The 22,976-nt window shown below is 46.1% G+C and overlaps 1 protein-coding gene across 8 annotated transcripts in view; it reads left to right on the top strand.

Moving 5' to 3' along the window:
- The window catches only part of CTBP2 (C-terminal binding protein 2), a 130,883-nt gene that overhangs the window by 75,612 nt on the left and 32,295 nt on the right, over positions 1-22,976 (top strand). Inside the window, exon 1 of one of the 8 annotated variants that reach the window (XM_086752295.1) lies at positions 13,029-14,724. The exons of the other annotated variants lie outside the window; for them this stretch is intronic. Within the exon in view, the coding sequence (XP_086608421.1) occupies positions 13,029-14,724 (1,696 nt within the window). Of the gene's footprint in view, positions 1-13,028; positions 14,725-22,976 lie in introns of those variants that run through there. 8 annotated transcript variants of the gene reach the window in all.

Genomic DNA, 22,976 nt, shown 5'->3' with positions numbered 1-22,976 from the left:
AAGCCATACAAGGGGGTGGTGTCTTTGGAAACGCCGGTTTATAGCCTTTTTGAGCAGGTTTATGAGTCTTCCAGGAAGAGAAGCAGTTCAGTTTCATTGCACCACTCAGCTTGACAGTTCCTCTGTTTTTTTTTTTTAAATATACAGTTGTGATATCTTAGTATGACAGCGTTACTTTTCCCTCTAAGCAGGCTGTTTTGAAGAGGTGAGCGGTGCCCCAGGTAATGGATTTTGCTCTCTACGGGTGGGATAAAGGTGCGGACTTGAGGGGTTAAAGAAATTTTAGGGCAAGAGCCTGCAATAAAGACGTTTAGAGCAGTCTGCTAAGAATTAAGCAGGTTTGTGATGCCCGTCCCAATGAAGCTAAGTCGGAGTGTGCTCGCAGTCATCTTGGCTTTCCCGTTCCTTTCTTTTCTGGCTATCCCAGAGAGTTTGAGTGACGATTCTGTAATCGGATCCATGTGGGAAAGATGTATCCAGCGAATAGCTGGGGCTATTGAAAATAATATATGCGGAGTGGTTTACATAATTCCTGTTTATGGAGTTGTGTCTAATTATGTAGTGGGTCAAAATATGCTTTAGAGGTGGAGCTGCTGGTGCTGTGTTCAGTTAGACTTGTCCAGCACCCCCTAGTTTAGATCATGTTTCCATTAGATTGTCATTTTCCCACATTTTAAATTTGTTTGAGCTGAAATTTTCCATTCCATGGTGCGTTTTTACCTCAGGGCGAATGAAAAGGAGAAAAAAACCGGTTCCAGCAAAAAATTGTGGAGCCACGTCTGAGCGGGAGATGGAGAGGGTTGTTAAGTTTGAAAGAAAGCAGAGCCACAATACTGCAGCCGCGATACCCTCTTGCTCTGTTTTGGACAAAAAGGGGCTGAATTTTGCAGCAGAGCTGCTGTGGTGTCAGGAGCGTGCCTGTTATTGTTCTCAAATTTGGGGCAATTTCTCAACCTTTGAAAGAAACGAAGTGAGCACAGCTAACGCAGCTGACATCGTGTCACATGCTCTCTAACACGCCCCGGGGACAGGGGCAGGGTCCTCTGCCGGGGCGCAGGGGGAGAAGCGGGGTTAGGTGAATATGGGTGCAGAGTAAAATTGGAAGATGAGATCAGCTCAGACAACTGGCCCTCAAACTTAGGCACTGCAAGAAGTAAGGTTACCTTCCTGTCCTTCACGGCCACTTTGATTTTAAGTTGTTACAACCATCTCAAATTGCATGATCTGTGTTCCCTGTGGCAGAACAAGGTGTTTGACGGTGCCTCCAGGAAACCCCAAGTTCAGAAGACCATGGCGATCCTGATGCGTGGCATCCATCTCTCCCGTGGGGCTGCGGTGCTCACACGGGACATTCCCATGCAAGGAAATAATGTGAAGCATCGTTTCTGCTGCCCAGCCTGCTGCTTGCTCGGCTGTTCTTTATCCTGTGCTTCTGTGAATACAGTTAAAAAAATATTAAGTAATACCACGGGCTAGATGAAGAGTGAGGAGCAGCCCTCCACAGTTGCTGGTGGTGTCTTTGGGAACAGTCTGGCCAGAAAGCCAGAGAAGAAGCTGCTATGGCAGTGTGCAGAGTTGCGCTGGCTTTTCATCATGAAATGTAGAAACTTAACGGGGACAAGGCAGCAGTGGTGGCACATCCAGGATACAGGATGGCAGTGTCTTGCCTGTGTGTAAAACGCAGGTTTCCCAACCCCGCCGAATTCCTCTCTGATAATCCCAAGCACTGCCTCTGCTCCATAGCATTGTAACTGCGCTAGCCTGCTGTCTTCAGCGCCAGTGCCATGAAATTTTAATGCCTGGCTTTATAGGTTAAAGTTTGCACTGACATTTATGAGTCAGTTAAGCTTTCAACACATGCCCCGAAAGTGGCAGCCCTGAGATGAAGAAGAAAAAAAGAGGAAAAAAATAATTGCAAGGCCAAGTGAGCTGAGGCATTTTCTGATAGAGTTTTTGCTTCAGGATTTGTCATTATCCAGTGGGAAATCATGTCCTTACGTGTCAGTTTGTGCCACCAAAGCTGTCTGTCCTTTGCGAAACAGCAGAACTGTTTGCAGTGCCAAACAAGCCATTCATATTCTTTGTTTTCTTTCAGGCCCTTTGATATGTCTAATGGCCGATAAATGCCAGCGCTGTCACATAATACTTCTCAGTGCTTAATGCATGAGTCTCTCAGCTTTTTGACTTCCTGACTTACATTCTGGGTGGCACCCTAGTGTCCTCTTTGGATGAGGCTTCTCTGATGCTACCCATAATTACTATTTCCTCTAAGAATTCCTCAAGTGTTTACCTTCCAGTCACTGTAGTATCTATGTGTGGCCTTGACCCTCCACACACTCTTATTTGTCAGTGGGAGTGGGACACGGTCATGGGTCGTTTGACGCAATAGTTCATCTTGAAAACCTTGAATAAGCACCTTCCTGTGAAACACTGGCCAGTTGGGATGGTGGTTTTCTCTCCATTCTCATATTTTCCCATTGATATTGTGGTCATTCAACGGAAAAGGAACAGGAGCACTTGAGGGAAACTCAGGATGAACTTTGTGCCTTCAGCAGCCAGTTGGGTTGATTGCTCGTTATTTTTTTGTTTGCGGTGGTGTCTGCTGTGTGCTGGATTTGGACCAAGCCCTTTTTAAGGAGGGTCTCTGCTCTGAAGAATTCACAGCATAGGGCACCTGATGGTTCAAACAGAGTACGTATGATCTGAAATGGAGCTGACGTCAGTAGCTGCACGTCCTGCAGCAGTCGGGAGATAACGTGACCCTATTGCTGCGCATCCATGCATACGTCTGGTCGTTGCTCTGAGTCACTGAGTTGGGGAACACTCCCAGTTGTAGTTGCTGAACCAACCACGAACAACCTAACAGCCAAAAACCTGGAGAATTTTCTGCTGGGTTAGTGGTCTGTGTTTCTTGCTGAAGGTCCAGCAGGATGTGGGCAGGGTGCTGGGGAACACGATGTGAGCGGAGGAGGTGGGAGAAGGGTGGTAGCACTGGTGGGGAGCCTAAAGCTGGTTCCATTTTTTGCAAAGGTGGGAAGGGGTCTTTGAAATGGGGGGGGAATTTGGGGAAGGAAAGGAAGGTTTCGTCATCAACCAAGTTATCTCGGCTGTGGCCGCATGAGGCTGGTTAAGTGATTTCAAGGGTGGGCAGAAATTCTGTATTCCACATTTCCGCCTGTGATGGAAGTCAATGCAAACCACATACAGTAATATTTGAGTAAATACACTGTGTAATGCAAGGTACTCTGGTAAATACAAACCTGGGTCTATGGCAGGGGTTTATTTCAGTTTCTCATCCATAAAAGTGGATGTAATATTCACACTGTCCATTATTGCTTGTGGCGCACTTTCTTATTGTTAAAAACGTGTCGTTGAAAGAAACCCCAACAACCCTCGATGGAAGTGCCCCCAGAGAACTGTAATAGCTCTGGCTTTTCAGCAGAAGTGTGTCCTTGAGGCCTGGGCTCGCCCACCACTAGCAGCAGTGGTTCTTGTTCAACAACTACAGTCCATTGGTGCTGAAAATAGAGGGATTTTGCTCGTGGAAGCAGATAGGGAAATGTACTTTAAAACCACAAGGCAGTCAGAATGAAAGTTGTACAAGCAACCTGAATTCTGGTGTTCTCTCCTTTTCCAGGCCTTAGTGTTTTGTTAACATGGTGTTGTGTGAGGAATAATCAGTTATAAGACATGGTGGTACATGTGACACCAGAAAATGGACTTTTTTGATGCTTAGCATCTCCCAGACCATTGCCCATCTGAGGGTCTTGGGACTGACTGAACAACTCTGGAAAGGGGCTGCCTCCAGTTCTTGCTCCTTTGTGTAACTTAACAGTGGCCAAAATGAGTACATCTGATATTTGGGTGGAGGAATTTTCTTCCATTCTTGCAAACTCGAATGCCAAGTAGCATCTGATAATACTTATTATTACTGCTTAGAAATAGAATCCTGTTATCTCAGGAAATTCTTATCACCACTAGTCATTTGATGAGAAACAATGAGTTAAAGATGATATCGAGTGTGGAAGAAACTGCTTGTCCTGAGTAGAAGTGGCTTACTTAGAATAAATATAGACCTTTTTTTTTCCTAGTGGATTTGAGTTTCTTTGTTCCATGAATATAAAACACAGTACAAGGATTCCCCCCTACAATAAAGCTTTTGATTTTTTTTTCTTTTTAACTTTCCACCTCAAAGCACATAAACATCAGGCTTTTAAGGAAGGGTTGCTTACCACATTTTGCCTAGAGAAAAGGCAGAGTTAGCTTGTCAGATCCTCTGCCGTTGAGCCCTGTGCTGATTTATGCTACTGAAGATCTGTCTGACTGCTCCTAATGTTTTGTTCTTCCTGAGAGTCCATATGAAGTTCATTGGCCCTTACGGAGGTTTCAAAAAATCACTTTGAGTTCACACAGAAGCTAGATTACACCTTGTTTTACCAATGTGGATGGTGAAAAGTGTGCCATCCAGCAGTCCTCTTCATTGCCTGCTCACTGATAGAGGCATAGCCGGTTTGGGAATTACTTGTCATTAGTAAGTTTTGTTAAAATTTAAAGATATTTTTAAATTCAAGAGTGTCCTAAGAATGAAGAGAGTTCAAGCAACCTCACTAGTTTCACAGACATTATTCAGGCTTCTTGACCTTATTCCAGGATTCCCTTTTGCTGTGCTGAATCAAGGACTCTCTATTTTTGTAAGTGGATGTTTTCTACCTTGTAATAGAGGTACTACATAGCTCGTATCTACGGTATGCTGTTGTCCTTAAAGCATGGAGGCATGGGCTGCTCAAGTTGTCTTCCAGTTCTGTGTAGATGATTTTTTTTCTATACATTGTCTTAATATGCAGTCTGTCTCCTGTGCCGTGCCGTAGGGGGCTATGCATGACAAGATATAGGACTTGAGGCAGATAACGACACCAGCCTGGCAAAATCCCCCAGGCGTCCGGTAAAGAGTAAGATACATTGAGATAAGGTTACAGACAAAAATTTCATGAATTCGGCATGCAACTGTTTTGTAATAGATATGTGACTCGAGCTGTTGCGAGAAGGAGAGCTCCCCTTCCCTGGAACTTCCATGCTATGTGCACAGAAATAGGAAAAAAATACTTCTGTTGTGTTCTCCTTGCGTTTAAGCCCGCATTTATGATAACTTAATACATGTCTAACTCTGACTTCTGCCTCGTATTTTTCCATCTTCCCCAGCCTTAAGACAAAGTTCCCTGTAACACGCTTTATAACTTCATGTCATTAATTAAGAAACAATTACAGCTGATTGCTTCAATACCATCAACTTAATTTTCATCCTTACCACGTTTCCTGTTGAAGTTAACTGGTTTATGGATTAATATGTTGTCATCGTATCTGGGTTTTTTCTGCTTGCTCTAAATCCTCCCCAACATTTAAAGATTACTCAGAAAAACAATAATATCCCCAGAATATGCAATGGGAAGCCACGTGAAGGGGTGACTGGAGCTGCGGCCTCGGGGCAACCCTGTCGCCTCTTCCCGAGCTCCGGAGTCTGGGAGCACTGCAGAAGCCGCCTCCAGCACCCAGGGGGTGGAAGTTGGCTGCTTTACCTCTTCCAGATATGTGATGGGAAGTGAGCAGTCCTCGGGGACAGATGAGAACAGGGTGGATTTTCCTCCAGAATACCAGAAAAAAACTCATCTGTAACTCCTAAGTTAGAATCTTCCAGGGACTGACAGCGTTTGGATCTGGCCCAGACTTCTAGGCTTGGTTCTGATTCTGCTGAATATTTACTAGTAAATGTTTTGACAAGAGTAGGACATCTGGCTATACTAAAATAAAGCTGCAGAGAAACACATTACACAACTTTTCTTTTATAGTTTTTGCTATTCACAAACAGATGTAATGGATCGAAGTGCCAAAACAGTGAAGGTTTTCATTATGGCTTTTGTATCTGAGAGCTTTCTTCAAAGAACAAGTTTTCTAGAGATGGTTGTGGATTTTTGTTGCCTTAAAATTAAACGGCATTGATCATTTGTTACTGACACTTTTATATAGCCCATTAGCTTAACGCTATTTGTCTTTTTTTTTAGATTGTCTTTTTAGGGTTTTTCTAAAACGAAACACACTCTGCTGCCACCTAGCACCTCAAAAGTTAGTAATAAGCAGCTTCGGTTCACAAAAATAGCCTGTAGTTATAGACTGACATCCATTTTGGAGAGAATGGGCCTGAGGAAGGGACATGGGGCTGGCGGCTTCAGCCTCGGGGTCGTCGCCATCGGGTAGCAGCCGTCCACCGTAGCCATCCCCATGGATGGCGAGGGACCACGGTAAGACATCCCTGCATCTGTGGCCCCTCCACGTTTGATACTTTGATTTCGTTATTGCAATACAATAATACAACATATTAATACTTTTTTAAAAGCAACGCATACATATTTTTTAACCTAAAGTACTATTTCCTCCTGGTTTGTTTTGGTTTTGGTGTTTATCTGTGTTGGGTCTGCGAGGGAAGGACGTGTTTCAAGCTCTTGGCAGCATCAGGGGAAGCAAGGCCGAGAGACACCCTGAAGCCCAGCCTGTTTATCTCCTCAGGACCGCGTTACAATCTAGTAATTAATTAGTTTTTATGCAAAGCCCAGACACGCATGGCAGAGTTCAGAATTACAATATATATTCATTTAACAATGGATTTCTCTGCCGCTTTCTGGGACAGATATAATTCCCATGCTTTTCATTACGCGTGCTATTTAAATCTTGATCCTGAATTCTTATTAAAAATGATGAGATTTGACCTCAAGGTTTAATGCCCAGTTTCGGAGACAAGGTGCTTGATGTGATTTCTAGAGGATTATTTTTAAGAGCATTCGTAGATTAGATCTTTGCAAATAATTGAGGGATGTGCCCAGCGAACCTTGTCTGCTGGCTTTTAGATGCTGTTCAGCACCCAGATTGGTTTTTATTTGGTAGCCCTTGAAAGTGCATAGTTTTGTGGTGTTATTATCCCTTTGTCGATGCAGGAATGTGACAATTCTGTTTCCTCTAACTTTTAAGGGAGTCTTCCCACACTTGAAGACAAAATTGTTTCTGATTGAAGTTTCAAGAGCTTGTAGGGCTTATTCCAGCAAATGAAAGTGTGTTTTACAGCTGGGCTTCTTGGTTTTAACTGCGAGTGTATTTTAGATGATTGCTAGCTTCCTGCATTTGTTACCTCCAGTTTGATTTTCAAACGGCAAATCAGCAGGGCTTTGCCAGGGGAGCAGGATGACACGAGGTGAGAAGTTACTGCATGCTTGTCGGGGTGCTTCTTATTCTGCGATAAACACGAGGTAATTGGAGGTAGGGTACCGTTCAGTGAAAGATGGGTGAAATGCCTCCAGCCAGAGCGTTGCTGGCGCGTGGCAGTGATTTGAGATGTGGCACTGGCTGGCCAGGTGGGTGGGAAGGAGCTTGCCTCCTACCCCAAACTCCTGAGCAGAGGAGCATGGAAAAGCAGTGGAGAGGCAAGCAGTCGGGTCCACAGTGATCGAGTGAAAGGTCAGTGTGGTTTTATTGTGTGAAATGCTTCCCTGCGCCTTCTGAGCACGACGCCAGCTGGTATGGGTGGAAGAGGCTTCGCATCCTCTCTTGTCACATTGACCTGTGGGGTCTGGGGAGATTCTTGGGAAATTACTCGGAACGGCGCTGCCATACTGTGTCATCAGTTCTGCGAGTAAACGGCCGCTTTATTTGGCGTTGGAGGTAGGCTCCTTTGCTGTGCCTCCACAGTTGTTTAGGTGCTATATTGACCTTTTATTTTCCATATGCATGGACCCGCTTGCCTGTAGCCAGTGGGAACAGCAGTTGAACCCAGTTACAGCTTCCAGTTTGTGCGTAACAGTCGGAGGCAGTGTGCGCTAGTGCTTGTAATGCACATGAGCCAACAACGGTTACGGCACATTTCTATCCCAGCGCTTGGGGGGCTGAGTTACAAATGGACGTAAGCTTTTGGGCTTTGCTTTAAAGTCATCAAAATACCGAGTTACACGAGGCAATGATTGTTTAATAATCGGCTGATCTTAGGAGTGTTCTGTTGTAACGCACCAAGTCGGTATTTGAGAGTGTGTTGTTTGAAGTCATAAAGCATCTATGCTTTGGGTTTGGAAATTGGTAAAAGCATGTGGCATGGCTTCAAGCGCTGAGTGCTTTCAGATGCTGTTCCGTTCCTTTGATTGTTGAAAATTATTCCGACACAATCCTGCTAATTTTCTCTTTGTACTCCTCTAATTTCAGGAGGCTGTTAGAAAGTCCATCTAGGCAGAGTACTTATTGCCACTGTGAGAGAGATTTTTCCAGAGCCAAGTTTCAGCAAATATAGTGATTTCAAAGGATTTGGAACAATTTCTTCCTGCTTTTCTTCTCCTATTTTTTTTTTTTTATATTTGTGTGTGTGTGTGTGCATCGTTTACGGTGCATGCTGTTCCTTTTCCTCTTCATAGCATCCACTGTATACCACAGCATAGTTTAGTACCAGCTCATTTCTGCTTCCCCGGCATCCTGCAAGCTGAACGTAGGAGGACGATGTTCAGAAGATGCTTCCCGAGCTTTGGTGGTCATTAGCCTCAATCACACGCCATCCTTGAAAGCCCAGGCGCTGAGGGCAGAAGCATTTATCCTACCGGTACGGTGGCTTTGTACCTTGTCACCTGCAAACGTACGACAACCGCTGATTAATCTTAACACCATCTGAGTGTGATAGGTGTATATTATATACCGTTCTTGATGGAAGGGGAGTCTGTGAGTAAGAAATTAAGCAATTTACTCACTGACAGTGGCAGAGCGAAGTATAAAGGCTGAGTGTCCTGATACCTGCCCTCTCCATTAACATGAGATATGTTTGTTCTCTAGAAGATTTTTCCCTACCAGGGGTAGGATTCCTTTGCCTTTAAAAGAGAAGTAACCTTTCCAATACTCATGCACCTTATAGTTCTTGCCAGAAATGACATTTGGCATATTCACTATGTTGTTTCAGTTCCGCTCTCTCCCAGAAGGAAATAATTTGGGAGAAAACGTCAACATTTTGCTGCATTAAAAATCTTTTTATTCCAGTAGAAACAAGATTTAAACTTGTAACTGAAAAGTAAAAGTAAAAACCAAAACTAAAAGCAATCTGTACTGTTTTGTGGCACATCGTAATTCCTCCAGCAACTTGTTTTCAGAATTTGAAATGAAATGTTTTAAATCGATGTGAACGAAATGTCACATCCAGCCTCCCCTCAGTCAGCACTACAGACACCAAAAAACGTTGTTTACACAGTTGTGTTGCAGATTTAGCATCCTGATTTCTTATCACAGATTTGATGTGTAAGACAGGCTTTCTCTTCACGGAAAGCAAACAGCACTTCCTAGCACTAAGATATTTGTTTCGTATCCACCGCGAGTGGTTTCCAGAACCAGATTTCACGCCATCCAGTTTGGAATGCAGTGTTAAAACAATGGGCCCGCCTTTCTACTCTGTTGTTACCTTTTTTTTTCAGAGCAAACGGCTTCTGTAGTTGTTGTATCATGGCAAAATTTGCTGTGTATTAGATCAGCGCTAAACTGAAACTCGGGGTATTAAGTCAAAACTGTGCATTTTTCACGTGATCTGAAATACCAGAGCACTTAATCTCTTGATCAGCTTTTTTTTTTTTTGCTTTTGTGTGTGTTATTTTTCCCCCAAATACCTCTGGAATTAAAAGATAAAGGGAGAATAAATGTTCTGCCTGTCCCGCAGTCCTTCGTCTCCCCCTTATGTCAGAAATGCGGGTGCCGGTGCCACCTCCACTCTCTAGAAGTGCAGAGGAGATCGGTTATGTTGGGTTGTGCCCCGGTGCCTCCGTGTCCTCTCTTGGCCATTGCTGCCTGGATCTGGATACAGAAATAGCTGTGGAGTTACAGGAATTTGAATAGGCGCTGCTTTTAAGAGTACTGGAAAAAGAAACATAGAAGACCCTTACTGCCCATCCATAAATATTTTATTCCGATAATTTCTTATTCATTTTTTGATTCACTGGGGGTGTAACATTTCCGTTGCTCTGACGGTGGCATGGTTGGCTGCCCAGCTCCATGGCTCCTGCGCACATCTTCCACACCAGCTGCAGGGCTGGCGGCTCTTGGTCTGCAAGAAGAGGGGCCAACAGAGCCCTCCAAAGAGGACATCTGCCCCATGGCTGGAGAGAAAAGCACAAGTCCTACAGGCCTTGGTCCTGCAAGTGGTTACCTCTGCTTAGCGTAGAGCCCAGGAATAGTTATTTTGTTCCATTGAGGTCAGTGCGTGTGGGATAAATCATCCATATGCATGAGCGTGAGCGTTCCCAGCGGCAGGTCTGAAGTTCAAGTTTCCTGACTCCTGCAAAGCACACATGAGAAGAGCATGTTCTTCTGCCCAAGGGCTGCAAAGTTCTGCGCGTGCAAGAGCAGGCCATTGCAACGGCTCATGGGTGGTTTTCAGAGCCCAGGCGTGCGGCTGCTCCTGCGGTTGGGCTGGGCGGCGTTTGGAGATGGGTCTTCTGGTCCTGCTGTCGCCCATGTGTGCACTGGAGCCGGGCAGGGCACAGCTGCCAGTTATAGCTCTGTTGGTTTGGGCGAGCCCTCTTTTGTGTGTCCATCACGCGACCCAAGGGCTTAGTAAAGCTTTTGGTTTTTTTCAGAGGTAGTAAACACTCAAAGCTCCCTTCAGACTTCCCTTGCAGTTGTTTGAGATCAGCATTTTTGAAATTTAATTTCTCTATGGCATCGTTTTTTACACTGTCAACCAGGGCTTAACATAGTGGCCATGTTCTTTAGTGATTTCTTTGAAGACCATGGTGGAAGATGCCCTTGATCTACAGACCAGGATTTTATTACTTTTTCATATACATTTTTGGTAGCTTTCTTCTGCTGCTTCAGAACAAACAAATGGCACGGATCTGACTGTATCCAGTTGGGAATACATTTTATTCTTTAGCAAAATGTTGTTGTAATAAAATGGTTTTGTTTGTTAAAATGTTCTCTGCTTTATTTGTAAGCCACAAATGTGTCTTCCCGTTTTGACTCTCACAAAAGAAGAAATTTTCCAATGCGCCTTAAGTTTGTTAGCTAATTCAATATGATGCCAATCAGATATTCTCTGAGAATTGCATAAATAATCTTTCGGGGCCCATGTTTTGCATGTCTGTGTAATATCCAACATCATTTTAAAGACTGTGGTTCTTGGGGATGGAACTGGAGGGGAGGATGTTTGAAGAGGGTTTATAATATTTACTGCAATAAAGAAATTTAAGGATTACTTCAAGATCCTGTCAGCATTTGGGTCAGAAATATAGCCCAGAGGTATTAGTATGATAGGCAAGTATAAGCGTTAGACTGTATTAGTGATTTAGCTATCATAATAGCACAATAGTCTATCGTGTGGTGGCTGGTGCACTAAACATTTATTGCGGATTAACCGGGAAAAATGCGTGAGCTGCCTTGCAGACAGACCAGGGACGGTGACTGTTACTCCTGTTCCTGGGTCCGTTCTGGAAGGGGCACGTTGGAGGTGAAGACATTTACGATGGCAGTAGAGAAAGGCAAAATAATTTCCTTCGGAATTTTTTTTAGTTAAAAAAAAGGAAAATGTTGCTTCACTCGCAGCGGTTAGCAAAATAAGTAACGGTTGACCTATTCTTCTCCGAAAAGGAATATTTGAGCATGAGCTGCATGTGATAATTTAGATGTGTTTTGGGAAGCTTTTTAATATCTCCTCTGAAAACAGTGACTATATATGGAAATTCTTATTACGTTTCTAAATAACCATTTTCTGTGATGTGATTCCATCTAAATCCTTCTGCCTACTCTAAGTGTAAAAAAAAAAAGCTTAATCCATATGGATATTGAATACCACTAGATACAAATTGAGCGTTGTCTGATGTTTCTGAGTGTTTTCCCATCTCACAAACCTGTAGTTTTTTCCGAAGGAAGCCGGAGATAATAGGCGAAAGTCTGCTATTCCTTTTTGCTTTGTAAGACCAGGCTTTCGGTCCTTTGATCCTCCCCTCCTTTTCCATGACCTCTGCTAGGGTCTTAAAATTATACATTCCAGATTACACCTCCACAATTTTCTGTCCTGGGATGATGAAAGGATTTGCGTATTATGATAATAATGTAAAGAATCCTTTTGGAGCCTAGTTAGTGTGGCTAATTTGAAACTACAACAAAAAAAAATGTAATTTCCAAAGCAAATGGCAATATTCATAAAGTGTTAAACAGATACCTAACTAATTTCTAATCGCTTTTGTAGTCTTGAGTATCTTGCATTGGCCTTTTTTAAGGCCAGCCTGCTTGCTCCCATTTAATTTGTCCTTAGCTGTGTGCAGTGGATTAGCATGTCATCAGGGTGGATTAAGATTGAGCTGACACTGAAGCTTTCTTTTTTATTTTTACATGCGCGCGTGTTGGGGACAAGCAGATGCGTGCCCGTTTCGTTATCTCACTGCCGATTCCTGGTGGGTGTTGGTGTGGACGGGACCCCTGGGCCCACGAGGAAGGAGACAACCAAAAAAGATGAAACCTGTGTTAAAAAAAACAATGCGCAAAAGAAAAAAAATCATTCCCCGGGGAGAAATTGCATTGAGGTTGCTGGCTGGGTCAGCGCAGGAGATTTCATCGGGCTAAAATGATGTCACATGGAGCGAGGGCTTTAGTGGTTTTATTTAGCTCCTAATCCCCACGCACTACTCGGCCAGTTGTCCATGTGCGCGCCGTCCCCAGCGGCAGAGGATAAAGCATCTGGGCTGAGCGCGGCCGCCCTCTTCTGCGGCTGCACTGCACGGGAAGGGTCTCTTCCTCCGCCGACCTGGAGCGAGAGCGGGCAGCGACGGCCGCTGCATGCTTTGCCTACTAAGGTTTCAAAGAATTAATAATTCAGCCAACGCTTTGAAAGGCAAAACCGCCAGCCGGTGGTTTCTGAAGTCCTGGGAGGGCTCAGGCAGAGCACGGTCTGGTTTTGATGCGTGCCGGAGAAGCGCTGAGAAGGAAGGCGCCTCCTCTTCTCCGTTTCGGTGGGAGCAAGCGGCCTCGTGGCGATGCCCATCCCCAGCAAGCACCCCAACATCGGCCGCTCGCAGAGCTGGGACGCTGCCGGCTGGTATGAAGGCGCCTGGGAGAGCGAGAACGCCTTCGAGTACCAAAGGCCGCCGGGCCGGAGGAGCTCCCTGACCTACGGCGGTGAGGGCGGCTGGTATGAGCCGCCGCGAGCGAACGATATCATCTTGCAGGGCGGTGCGGAGCTGAAGCAAGAGGCGTACCCGTACCAGGATGCCGCCTTCGCCCCAGGGCCCCTCAGGAAAGGCTCCGTCCCTGACTTCACCTACTGCGACCGGCAGGCCGCCATGGCAGGCCGGGGCTCCCTGCCGCCCCAGGATTACTACAGCGACCCATCCCTGTCGGCAAGGTCGCCCAAGGACCCCCGCTGCTACCGCGACCACGTGATGAGCAGGCCGCTGGTGAACTACGGGATGCCCGGCAGCCGGCTGTCCTGGGACCAGACCCTGGGCCGCCCGCCTGCCCCGCCGGAGGCTGCCCGCCTCTACAGGGACCCCAAGATGGCCCTGGACGGGCAGCGGATGCGTGGCAGAGATGTCTCCCCGGCACGGTACGGCGCGGAGCCCCCCGGCCCGCGGTATGCGGTGGAGCCACCCGCCTTCAGCGGCAGGCAGGCCTACGGTGACGGTGCGGAGCGGCCCCCCGAGCCGGCGGGGGCCAGGCAGGCCGCTCCCACCTGCCTGGTGGTGGACCCCGCCAGCAGCGCCGGCAGCGCCTACGGGCCAGGCCGGGAGAGTGCTGGCACCAAGGGCCCCTACGACAGCTACGAGGCGACGGTGGCGACCCCTTCCCACCCACCGGTGCCCCCCTCCTTCCCCGGGCCGGAGGGGAAGAGGAGCTTCGACCCCGAATTCGTGGCGCTGCTGCGCGCAGAGGGCGTCTCGGAGAGCACCTTTGCCGCCCTGCTGCAGCAGGGTTTCGACTCCCCAAACCTGCTGGCCATGATGGAGGAGAACGACATCAAGTCAGTGGCTCCGAACCTGGGACAGGCTCGCGTGCTCTCCCGCATCGCCCACAACTACAAGGCAGAAATGCAGCTGCAGAGGCAGGAGCGGAGGAGCGGGACGCTGCGCCCCAGAACCCGCTCCAACAGCTTCAGCCACCGCAGTGAGCTGCCGGGCGACTACGGGGTGCCCCTCAGCTCGGGACCCACCGCAGATGGCCCCGCCGCCCCACAGCCTCCGCCTCCGCTGCAGCCGCTCTCCCCGAGAGCCGGGGAGATGCACCGCCGGCCATCCAGCGCCCCGACCCAGCACTTGTTGGAGACCACCACCTACCCTGCCTCCGCGGGGGCTCCTCAGGGGCCACACTTCCTCCCCAGTTCTGGATACAACACCCCTCTGCCTTGCAACACGCACCCGCGTCCAGCCTCTGCCTACTCGGCTCCAGCCGGCATGCCCATGACCACAGCCAACCCGCACGCCAGCCCCAAAACGGCCTACCCCACCACCTACACCGTGCCCATGGAGCTGATGAAGAGGGAGCGGACAGCAGCAGCGTCGCCAGCGCCCAGCCCGCACGGCAGCCCGCAGCTCCTCCGCCGGCCGGGAGCACCGGGGGACGGCAGCCTGACTCCCGCCGGACCCAGTTTCCCTGCCCAGCTCTCCCCGTTCCCGAAGCTCAGCAGGCGCACGGGGCCCCCCGTCATCGTCTCCACCATGGCATCGCCTGAACCAAGTAATTTCTGCAGGGTCTTAACCCATACAGTAGTTTAGAACCGCCTTGTTGTTGCTTACTTTACCCTCCCTCAAAAAAACAGTCAAATATATTGAGATTTCACACCTAAATATCAGAAACTTTTCTATTTAGAAAAGGAGGCGAACAGGATTTCTTGGCAGCTCTGCGCTGGCTCCGCAGAGCTGCAGATGCTGGTTCTCGCTCTGCGGTTCAATTCCAGATTTTTTGTTTGTTTAGCCAACTTCAGTTAAAAGTGAGCGGTATCTCAGATAATGCTTCCAGGGTTAATCTTGCCATTTCTGTCGTTTGTAGAGAACGGGAGATTAGATACTGTGCCGGCTGAGCAATTAGGACGACAAGGTTTGCTGCAGATTGACTTTTTACCGCTGTTATCAGGCGCAAATGTGTTCCTCTGAGGAAATGGTTAGCGTTGTTTTGACTGAATTCATCAGATAGCTAATGGTGTTATTCGAGAACCGACTTACCTTTGGCCATTACCTAAGTCTTTTCTTCTTATTATTAATTTGCTGTTTTATCAGGCATACAAAATAAACCCTTTGATTTCCTTCTAGAGATGCCTGTAAGTGAAGTGATATAGCTGTTAAAGTAATAGGGCTGTGCTTAAAACTAAAAGCCTGTCGTTAAGCACTAGAACAATAAAAATGAATGGTGGCTCCTCATCTTCCCTTCCCCTTCCAGAAGGGCTCAGGCGCTGGGCTGCTCAGATGGAAAGCTGGATAAGCTGAGCGGGATCCACTCCTCCACTTCCCAGATGAACATTGACGATAACCCTCGCAGCCTGACAGAAACTAACCCCCTAAAACGCGTGCTAAGTATGAGGAAATTTGGCAAATCCCTTCATTTGTGGCTTGACTCGTTTGAAAAAAACGGGGCAAGAAATCCCTTGAAATGTTTTTCCTGGTCGTGACTGTATGAGCGGGGAATTTTCTCCCTGTGCGGTTCAGCTGAACTCCCATGCAAACAAGCCTCAAACAATGTGCCGTACCAGCGTGCACGCACAAAGCTTTAATAAAAGGATACCATTTATAGGCATAGAGCCGGTGCCAAACTGGTGATGCCATTCCCCAGGAATCTAAATAAAGAATGATTTTGTGAGTGGAAATGATAAAGTTGTCAAAATGCAGACGCTTGGCGCACCCCTTTCCCTGACTTACCATAATTACACAGCAAGGGAGTTTATGCCGTTTCTTTCACGCTTATGCTTCCTTTATGTAGCTGGTGTCATGTATTGATTTCTAAAAAATGCTTAAATATTAGGCAACGCGTTCTGTGTTGACATGGATCAGATGCGAAAGTGGTACATGCAGGCAGTATTTTTAAATCAACAATTTCCCAACGCCTGAAAAAAAAAAGACGAACTGGCATAACGCGGGGAACACAAATATGTTCATTTGTTTGCGGTATGTCGGATCGAGCCGATCTCTTCCACCCCTCCTTCCGTGTTTCTCCGTTCTCTAAAAATCTAGATATTGTCGCTTCCCTTTAAAAGAATTACCAGTGCGCAACAAGAGGAAGCCAGCAGCGTTTCTGTGCTGCTGAGCTCTTTCTCGCTACTCAACTCTCTTTTTTTTTTTTTTTTTTTTGCCTATGACCAACTCATTTGCATGAGGATGACATTTGTTGCTCCAGTAATTTCATCTGATAATGGCCAGCTTGCAAAGCGGATCTGAAAACATATTCCTTAATTATGTGTTGCTAAGCAACGGGAGGGTTTGGCCATAATCACAGAAAGATTATCTTCTCGTTGAAGTCCCTGAAAGGTTTAGCTGAAGTAGGACCTGTGAAATTGTCTTCATTTTTATTTATTTCCCCTTTTTATTTTCCAAATAGCCTGAGAGGTTTTCTTCCTGTTAAGCTATATTTTAGAAGTAGAAGCCAAGGTAAGACACACGGCGAATGGAAGGATGCGGATTAAAAATGGAAGGCGTGGCGGTTTGTAGATGTTTGAGCTGTGCTGAGGAATTGCTCTTTCAGGAACACCGCTGCTGAGGAGCGTTCACACTTACACGCGAGATGATAAGCGAATATTACAAATACGTTAAGATGTTTTTGAAGCATTGAGCAGATGACAACAAGTTGACTAGATCCAGGAAAATGGTATTTGACAGCAGGAAGAGACGGGGTGCGGTTTTAGGAGTGACGAGCCTTCTCCCGCTGTAGTTTTGGCTGTGGGTAGTTGAGTTGCAAGGTGAAAGCAAGTTCAGTATTAAACTCTGTCTCTAAACGGCTGCAAATATTTTCTGTCGGTATAGGTTAATGTCTTCTTGGAGTCAGCGGAGTGTTATAAAAAGTGTGTTATAGTCCAGGGACATTTTGAAGCTTGCTATATGAAAATAAATCGGTTTGGTTATTTTTGAAGTCGTCTTGGACTATATATTGTAGTCTTTCTGTAGTGCGTTGTTTCTCGCTGTGTGATTTTGTGATGAGCTTTGATGCTCCATGTGGGTTCTGCACAGCTACTGTTTACTTTGGCGTTTGGGCAGAGGGCTTGAAGGAGGATGATGTCTTCTCCTGCTCAGTGTTTCCCATAGTAGGCAGCATGCTGGGCAGGGATACAGGCACGCGCCGCATGCTTGTGGGCCCCTTGCTTCGGTACGGTTAGATAAGGGAAAATCAGCAACGAGATTTATTGCTGCAACTTCTTTGCATTTGATAAAATCATTATTCAGAAGAAGTTAGATAAATTGCCCTTCCTGGGAATTGCAGAGTTGTATGAAGAGAAGGTGGTGAACGAGCTCCCTAAACCCATCGCTGTGGCAGCAGAGTGAGCAGGGCGTAGGAGCCGGGAGTGATGTCTGTGGAGCCCAGACGGCCTCCTGTCCCGGGAACTCCCCAACCATGGCTCTGGCAAAGCTGCTGCTCTCTGCGTCATTGAGCCCTTGTGAGTGAAGCTGTCAGGAGTGGCTTCCCCAAGGAGAAACGTCCTTGGAGCCAGCTGCTCCTGCAGCCTCGTTATCCGTAGCGTCACAGGTAGCGAACGCACCGAGTCATTTCAGTGGCGAGCAGCAGCAATGAACGCTGCAAAGTCTGAGCGACAAAGCCATGTTGGCTGGCGGTCTGCTGCCGGAGCTGGTTGGTGGCCAGCCTCATGCTGCAGTGGATGGTAATGCTGGGAAATAAATAGTGCAGCAAAGCTGGTAAGGGCAAACCACCTCTAACGGTCACCGATCAGATTACTGGAGCTCCGCCTCCAAAATGTTGCATCTTCTAATTATTATATTTGCTCGTGTTTTTATTAAATTTCTTGATTTATATTTTTTTATCCAATATTTCAGTCTTAAAGTAGTTGACTGCTAACAAGTCTTGCATTTTTATAGCTAGCCTGGACTTCTCACAAACGAGGGGTTGATCCAGCTTTCTGTTTCTAACGATGCACTTGGGGAGCTCCAATGAGGAACAGTGATTCGTTGCAAATGTGTGTCTTGGATGGTTTTTCAAACTCTAGTTCACATACAAAGATATGGAAGCAAATGATCACAGAGGGGGAGATGTTTCCCACTGGGATGAGGAACATGGCAAGTTGGGTAGGTTTTGATCCTTCTAAGGAAGGAGGAGCAAAATTACTTGGCTTGGTTAAAAGTCTGACCTTTTCCTGAGCACGGAAAGCCAGGCTGAGGGTAGTTGCCTTCTGTGGACAAGTAATTCTCTCCAGTGTGAAGGGAACTCATCTTCTCTTTTATCAACTTGGAGGCCAGCTAGAAATGCCTTTCACTGTGATTAGCTCCGCTGTACTATTTAATACTGGGTTGCTGAAGCTCTTCATGTGGGCAGCCTCCGAAGGTGAGAGGACACAGTCAGGAGTAAGAGCCTTGGTGGTTGTTCAGGGATGGTTAAAAGAGCCCGTCAAGGATGGTTGAAAGAGGACATTTGCCCATTCTTTTAAGAGTACCATGTTGAAATTGTCATAGCTTTCTACAGGCAGAGAGAGTTTAGTGGTGATATTTCATGCACAATATAAATTTCATGAGCATTTGTTGTTGGTTTTTTGTCCTTTGCTCAATGTACCATATAGCAGACAGTTCAGAAATCAGCTTCAGGGTTTCTTCACTGTGTTTTTTCTACAGACTGTAGCATGTAATCACAATGTATACATGTAAGGTAGCTCAATTAACAACCCAGACTGAAGCAGCACCAAAGGAAGCTCCGTGTGCTGAATAAATCTGATTTAATTTGCACATTGACCTGACAGACCATAGCAAGTCCTTGGAGCCGTTCCCAGCTAGTGTGTTACTCCAGGTACAGCAAGTCTGCACTGCCTTCACTAGCAAAACCACAGGCTAATGGTTTTAACTGGGGCTGTAACACCCGTACAAAAATACTTTTTTGAAATAAGCAGATGTGTCTGGCACGTGTCTGCCATCCTGATGGTCACAGCATCGTTTGCAAGACATTGCCACGCAAAATGCTAAGGGTGCTAGCTGGAAATACGCACCATGAGTTTGGGGAAGCCTTTGGCAGGCTCACAAGGGCTCTCACCAACCTCAACTGGGCATGCAGATGTGTATCGTGTGTGGATCTTAAAATTGCAGCCATCAGACTGCTCGTATCAGTAGGGTAGGTGGCTGGAGAACAGAGCGTGTAAGACATGAGCCGAAAACGACCTTGATAAAATATTGACTATCTTGGACAATATGCACACACAATTCACTGATTGCAGAGACTATGCCTTTAAAATACTTTCTTAAAGGTTGCAATACACTTTTTATAATGGTTTCATCAAAAGCAATAGAAAGTGTCAAACTCATTCCAGTTGCAATTCATTGACTTTAGTGTCATGGCAATAAAAATTAATTTGGCCTGTCAGAGGAACATGTTGTCGGATGCACAAGTGTTGTCATCTTCAATTTACACTTCCCTTTTACCCTGTGCCTGTAGTTCTCTATCATTGTTAGGACTTTCATATATCCAGATCATTCTTTGACTGTATTTGCTGACATTTTTTTTCAGCTTTCTCATAAGTAGTTTCCATAGCTACAAACTTAGTGTTCACAGAGGGAAAAAAAATTTACAGGTTTCTGATCATTATTGTATTAAACATTTTTTATATTTCTTCTCCTTGTCTTTCTCAGAGTGTTATGCTACAGACCAGTTTAATGAAGATGCTGCATAACTGAATTGTCTGTTATTTTTAAAAGTGAAGTGGGTGCTGAGCTGAATCCTTAAAAAGCAGAAGACCACAATTATTAAACCACTGATTCAGAGTAAATGATGCAGCTGTAGGACATATATTAGTAAGATTTATATATAGCAACCGGCAGACGAGCTTTTGGCTTTTGTGCCTAAATAATACCTGACATTGACAGTGTTCCATTGACTTTTGGTAAAGAAAGATAATATTTAATCTCTTCTGTCTGCTGTTTCTAGTGTTTTGTTGAAGATGATGTGTAACTTGGTGGGAAGATCACGTATGTTGTTTTTCCTGGACAATATTTGTTCCACCTCTCCATTAGAGAGGTGCTGGACAGCCCTGCCCTGCTTCAGTGCGACCAGGTACGTCCTTAGGAAGGGTTTGGCCAGAGATGTGGTTCCACAATGTGGTAGGACCCTCACCCTCTGCAGCAGGGCAGCTTTGTGTAGCAAAATAGGAGGTTTCTGAGCGCCTGTGCCTGGCCAGCGTGACCATCAGCACCCGGTCCGGGGGCCTTGTCTTCCACACTCGCAATCCAATTAGCTGCTCCGGAGCAGATGGAGCGGATTAGCGCCCAGCTTTCCTTCCTCTGTTTTCTCCCCCAGTGCAAAGGGTGTCGAAGCCAACAATCGGCTTAAACGTGGGTCCCGTGGCACAACGTAACACGGCCCTAGCGCTGCCTACACGGGGCCACCCTGTGCCCCTTTCCGTGTGACGCAGCGTCTCTGCGAGGCTCCTGAAGTTCAGTTCCCCAGCGTGGTGGCTCCAGGTCTCAGGTAGTTTGGAAGACTTGACCTAACATCATTTGCCAGGCACAAATTTCACTTTTTGTTTGCAAGGAGTGCCTGCAGACCCCGCTGCCACATGCACGAGCTGCGTGCCCTGCGTTTGAGCAGCCGGTGCTGTCGCTGCCAGCAGTGGGGTCAGTGGTGGAGGCTTGTGGTCCCTTCCCTCTTGCGACATGCCCTCCCAGAAGCACTCTTGGCCTTGGGCATGCATCTCAACCACCAAACATAGAGTGGCCAAGGGAAATGGCCTCTTGCCATGTCAGAAGAGTGACAGTACAGTACTCTTCCCACAGTTCCCAAAAGCGTCATAGTCCCCGGGAGGAAGGTGGTTTAGGCTCCGTAATCCGAGAGATAAGCAGGTTGTCACTCTGAGAAGGGAACCAGCAGGGCTTACCTGAAAGGTTGGAGCTGGTGGAGATCCTTGGTAGACACTGATACGAACAGCCAAGATGGCATTATTCTGTTTTATTTGTATGTGCAGATACATACATGCATGGAAATGGGGAGAACTCTCAAAAATGTAATCAGTCTATCAGTCATTACCCATTTGGATCAGTACTTGTGGAGAGTCTTCATTGTTTGCAAGGAGTGACTTGTTTTCGTTATCAAGTAATTTATTATCTTCTAGACTGTCGTACTGACTTGGCAAGTAAATAAGCAGGAGGGACTTTGCTTAGACCGCAAACACAACGCTAGGTGATAATTTAGGATGTACTTTCAATGAAAAAAGTCAGAAAAAGAAGATCAAAGCTGAGGTCCCGTTGAAATGTTTGGTGTGTATTTTCCAGATGGGAAGGTGATCTCTTTGGGTGGGTTACCTCCATGCTGAGGAGCCGCATTGGGAGTTGTAGGGTGGTGGGATGCCGGAGCCTGATGATGCGCCCTTGACTTCCTTACTGGTCTTCTTAACCCTGACACGTTTCCTGATGCTTGTTCTAACGCTGCAAATCCCTGACCGCTTTCAAGCTGCCTCCTCCACGCTGCTTTACTGACCCTATAGATTGTCAGCCTTTTCTTACGATGGTCCAGTCTCTTACTGGAGTCTCTTGCTGTTAAGCGCAGAGTGAAAAAGCCAGGAATGGAAATGTCCCACGCAGTCATTTGTTGTGTTCTCTGCCTTCCTCTGAATGCTTTATTATAAAGTTTTAGATTAATATTCAAAAAGTACAGTAGTTCATGCAAGTGCATCTATTTTGCTTCGTCGATGAAAGGACTCTTGATTAGTATGTATTATGAAAGAGAAAAGGGAGTATTCAGTGTGGACAGCAGGCAATTTATCAGTATCTAGGCTGTCTTGTTGGGACACTGACGTGATCAGGAAAGCAAAAATGTAGCTTTAGTTATTCCACCTGGCCAGCTGCTGCAATTCCTATTGATCTCAAGCTTCCCCTGCCTTTGAATTCTTGTTCATTGTTGAGTGGACTTGCATAGGAGTGGAAGCTCTTACCTTACCAGCTGAAACATTTGACTTAAGAATCTCAAATTTCCATTTCATTCTTGTTTGCAGCGGTTGTGGGGCTGTTTCACCGCAGTCAGGGCTAAAAGGTCCAGAAAGCAGAATTACCGTAATAACACCCATGATTGCGCTGTAATGCGATGCTGAGCAACCTGCCATGCTCTGCAGTGAGTTTTCCCCTCACAGTTCATATTTTTTCAGCAGAGGAAGGTTGGCGTTCATCCTAAAAGCCTGTTCCTGACCAGCGGTGTGGCATCGCCCGTGCTGTGCTCCGACCGGAGGGTGAGCCTGCGTGTCACCTCGCTGGCGTACGATAAGCGAGATACAGAGATATGTTGTGTGGAGTAGCAGTCCCACGCTCGGGCTCATCAGCTATTTTACTCCAGTTTCTGTTTCCCAACATGAAAAAGGCCAGCGAATTTAATATTTCTCATTTTTGGAGGATTTCTTTCTGGATAAGGAGCTTCCAAAACAGGGCAGTGAGAGAAGTTGTGCTTCCATCTAAAAAAAAATTGTAATTTTGCCATTGATTTCAATAGAAAATTTTACCCTCTCCTGCAAAAGCCACTAGCTCCACATAACTTAATTTTATTGCATTTCTTAAAATTAGATCTACGAAACCAATGGTTTCTTTAAGCAAGAGAAGCTGTAAATTTAATACACTGAATGCCTGTGCATTATTAAAAATAATAGGTTATATTTGTCAAATGGATAATGAGTAGGTTTCTTTCTCTGTTTTTCAGGATTTTAATGAGTACAGGAAATGTTTACTATTTATTTGCTTTCGGATTTTACCAAGGAGCTCTGGAGATAATTGTCAAATTTCCAAGTGCGTATCAATATTTCATGAAGTGCTGTT

Source organism: Chlamydotis macqueenii, chromosome 7 (genome assembly GCF_036417535.1).
Source record: "Chlamydotis macqueenii isolate bChlMac1 chromosome 7, bChlMac1.mat, whole genome shotgun sequence".
NCBI classification, from domain to species: domain Eukaryota; kingdom Metazoa; phylum Chordata; class Aves; order Otidiformes; family Otididae; genus Chlamydotis; species Chlamydotis macqueenii.
The sequence above is the reverse complement of the archived record's forward strand: the minus strand, read 5'-3'. Positions and strand labels throughout refer to the sequence as shown.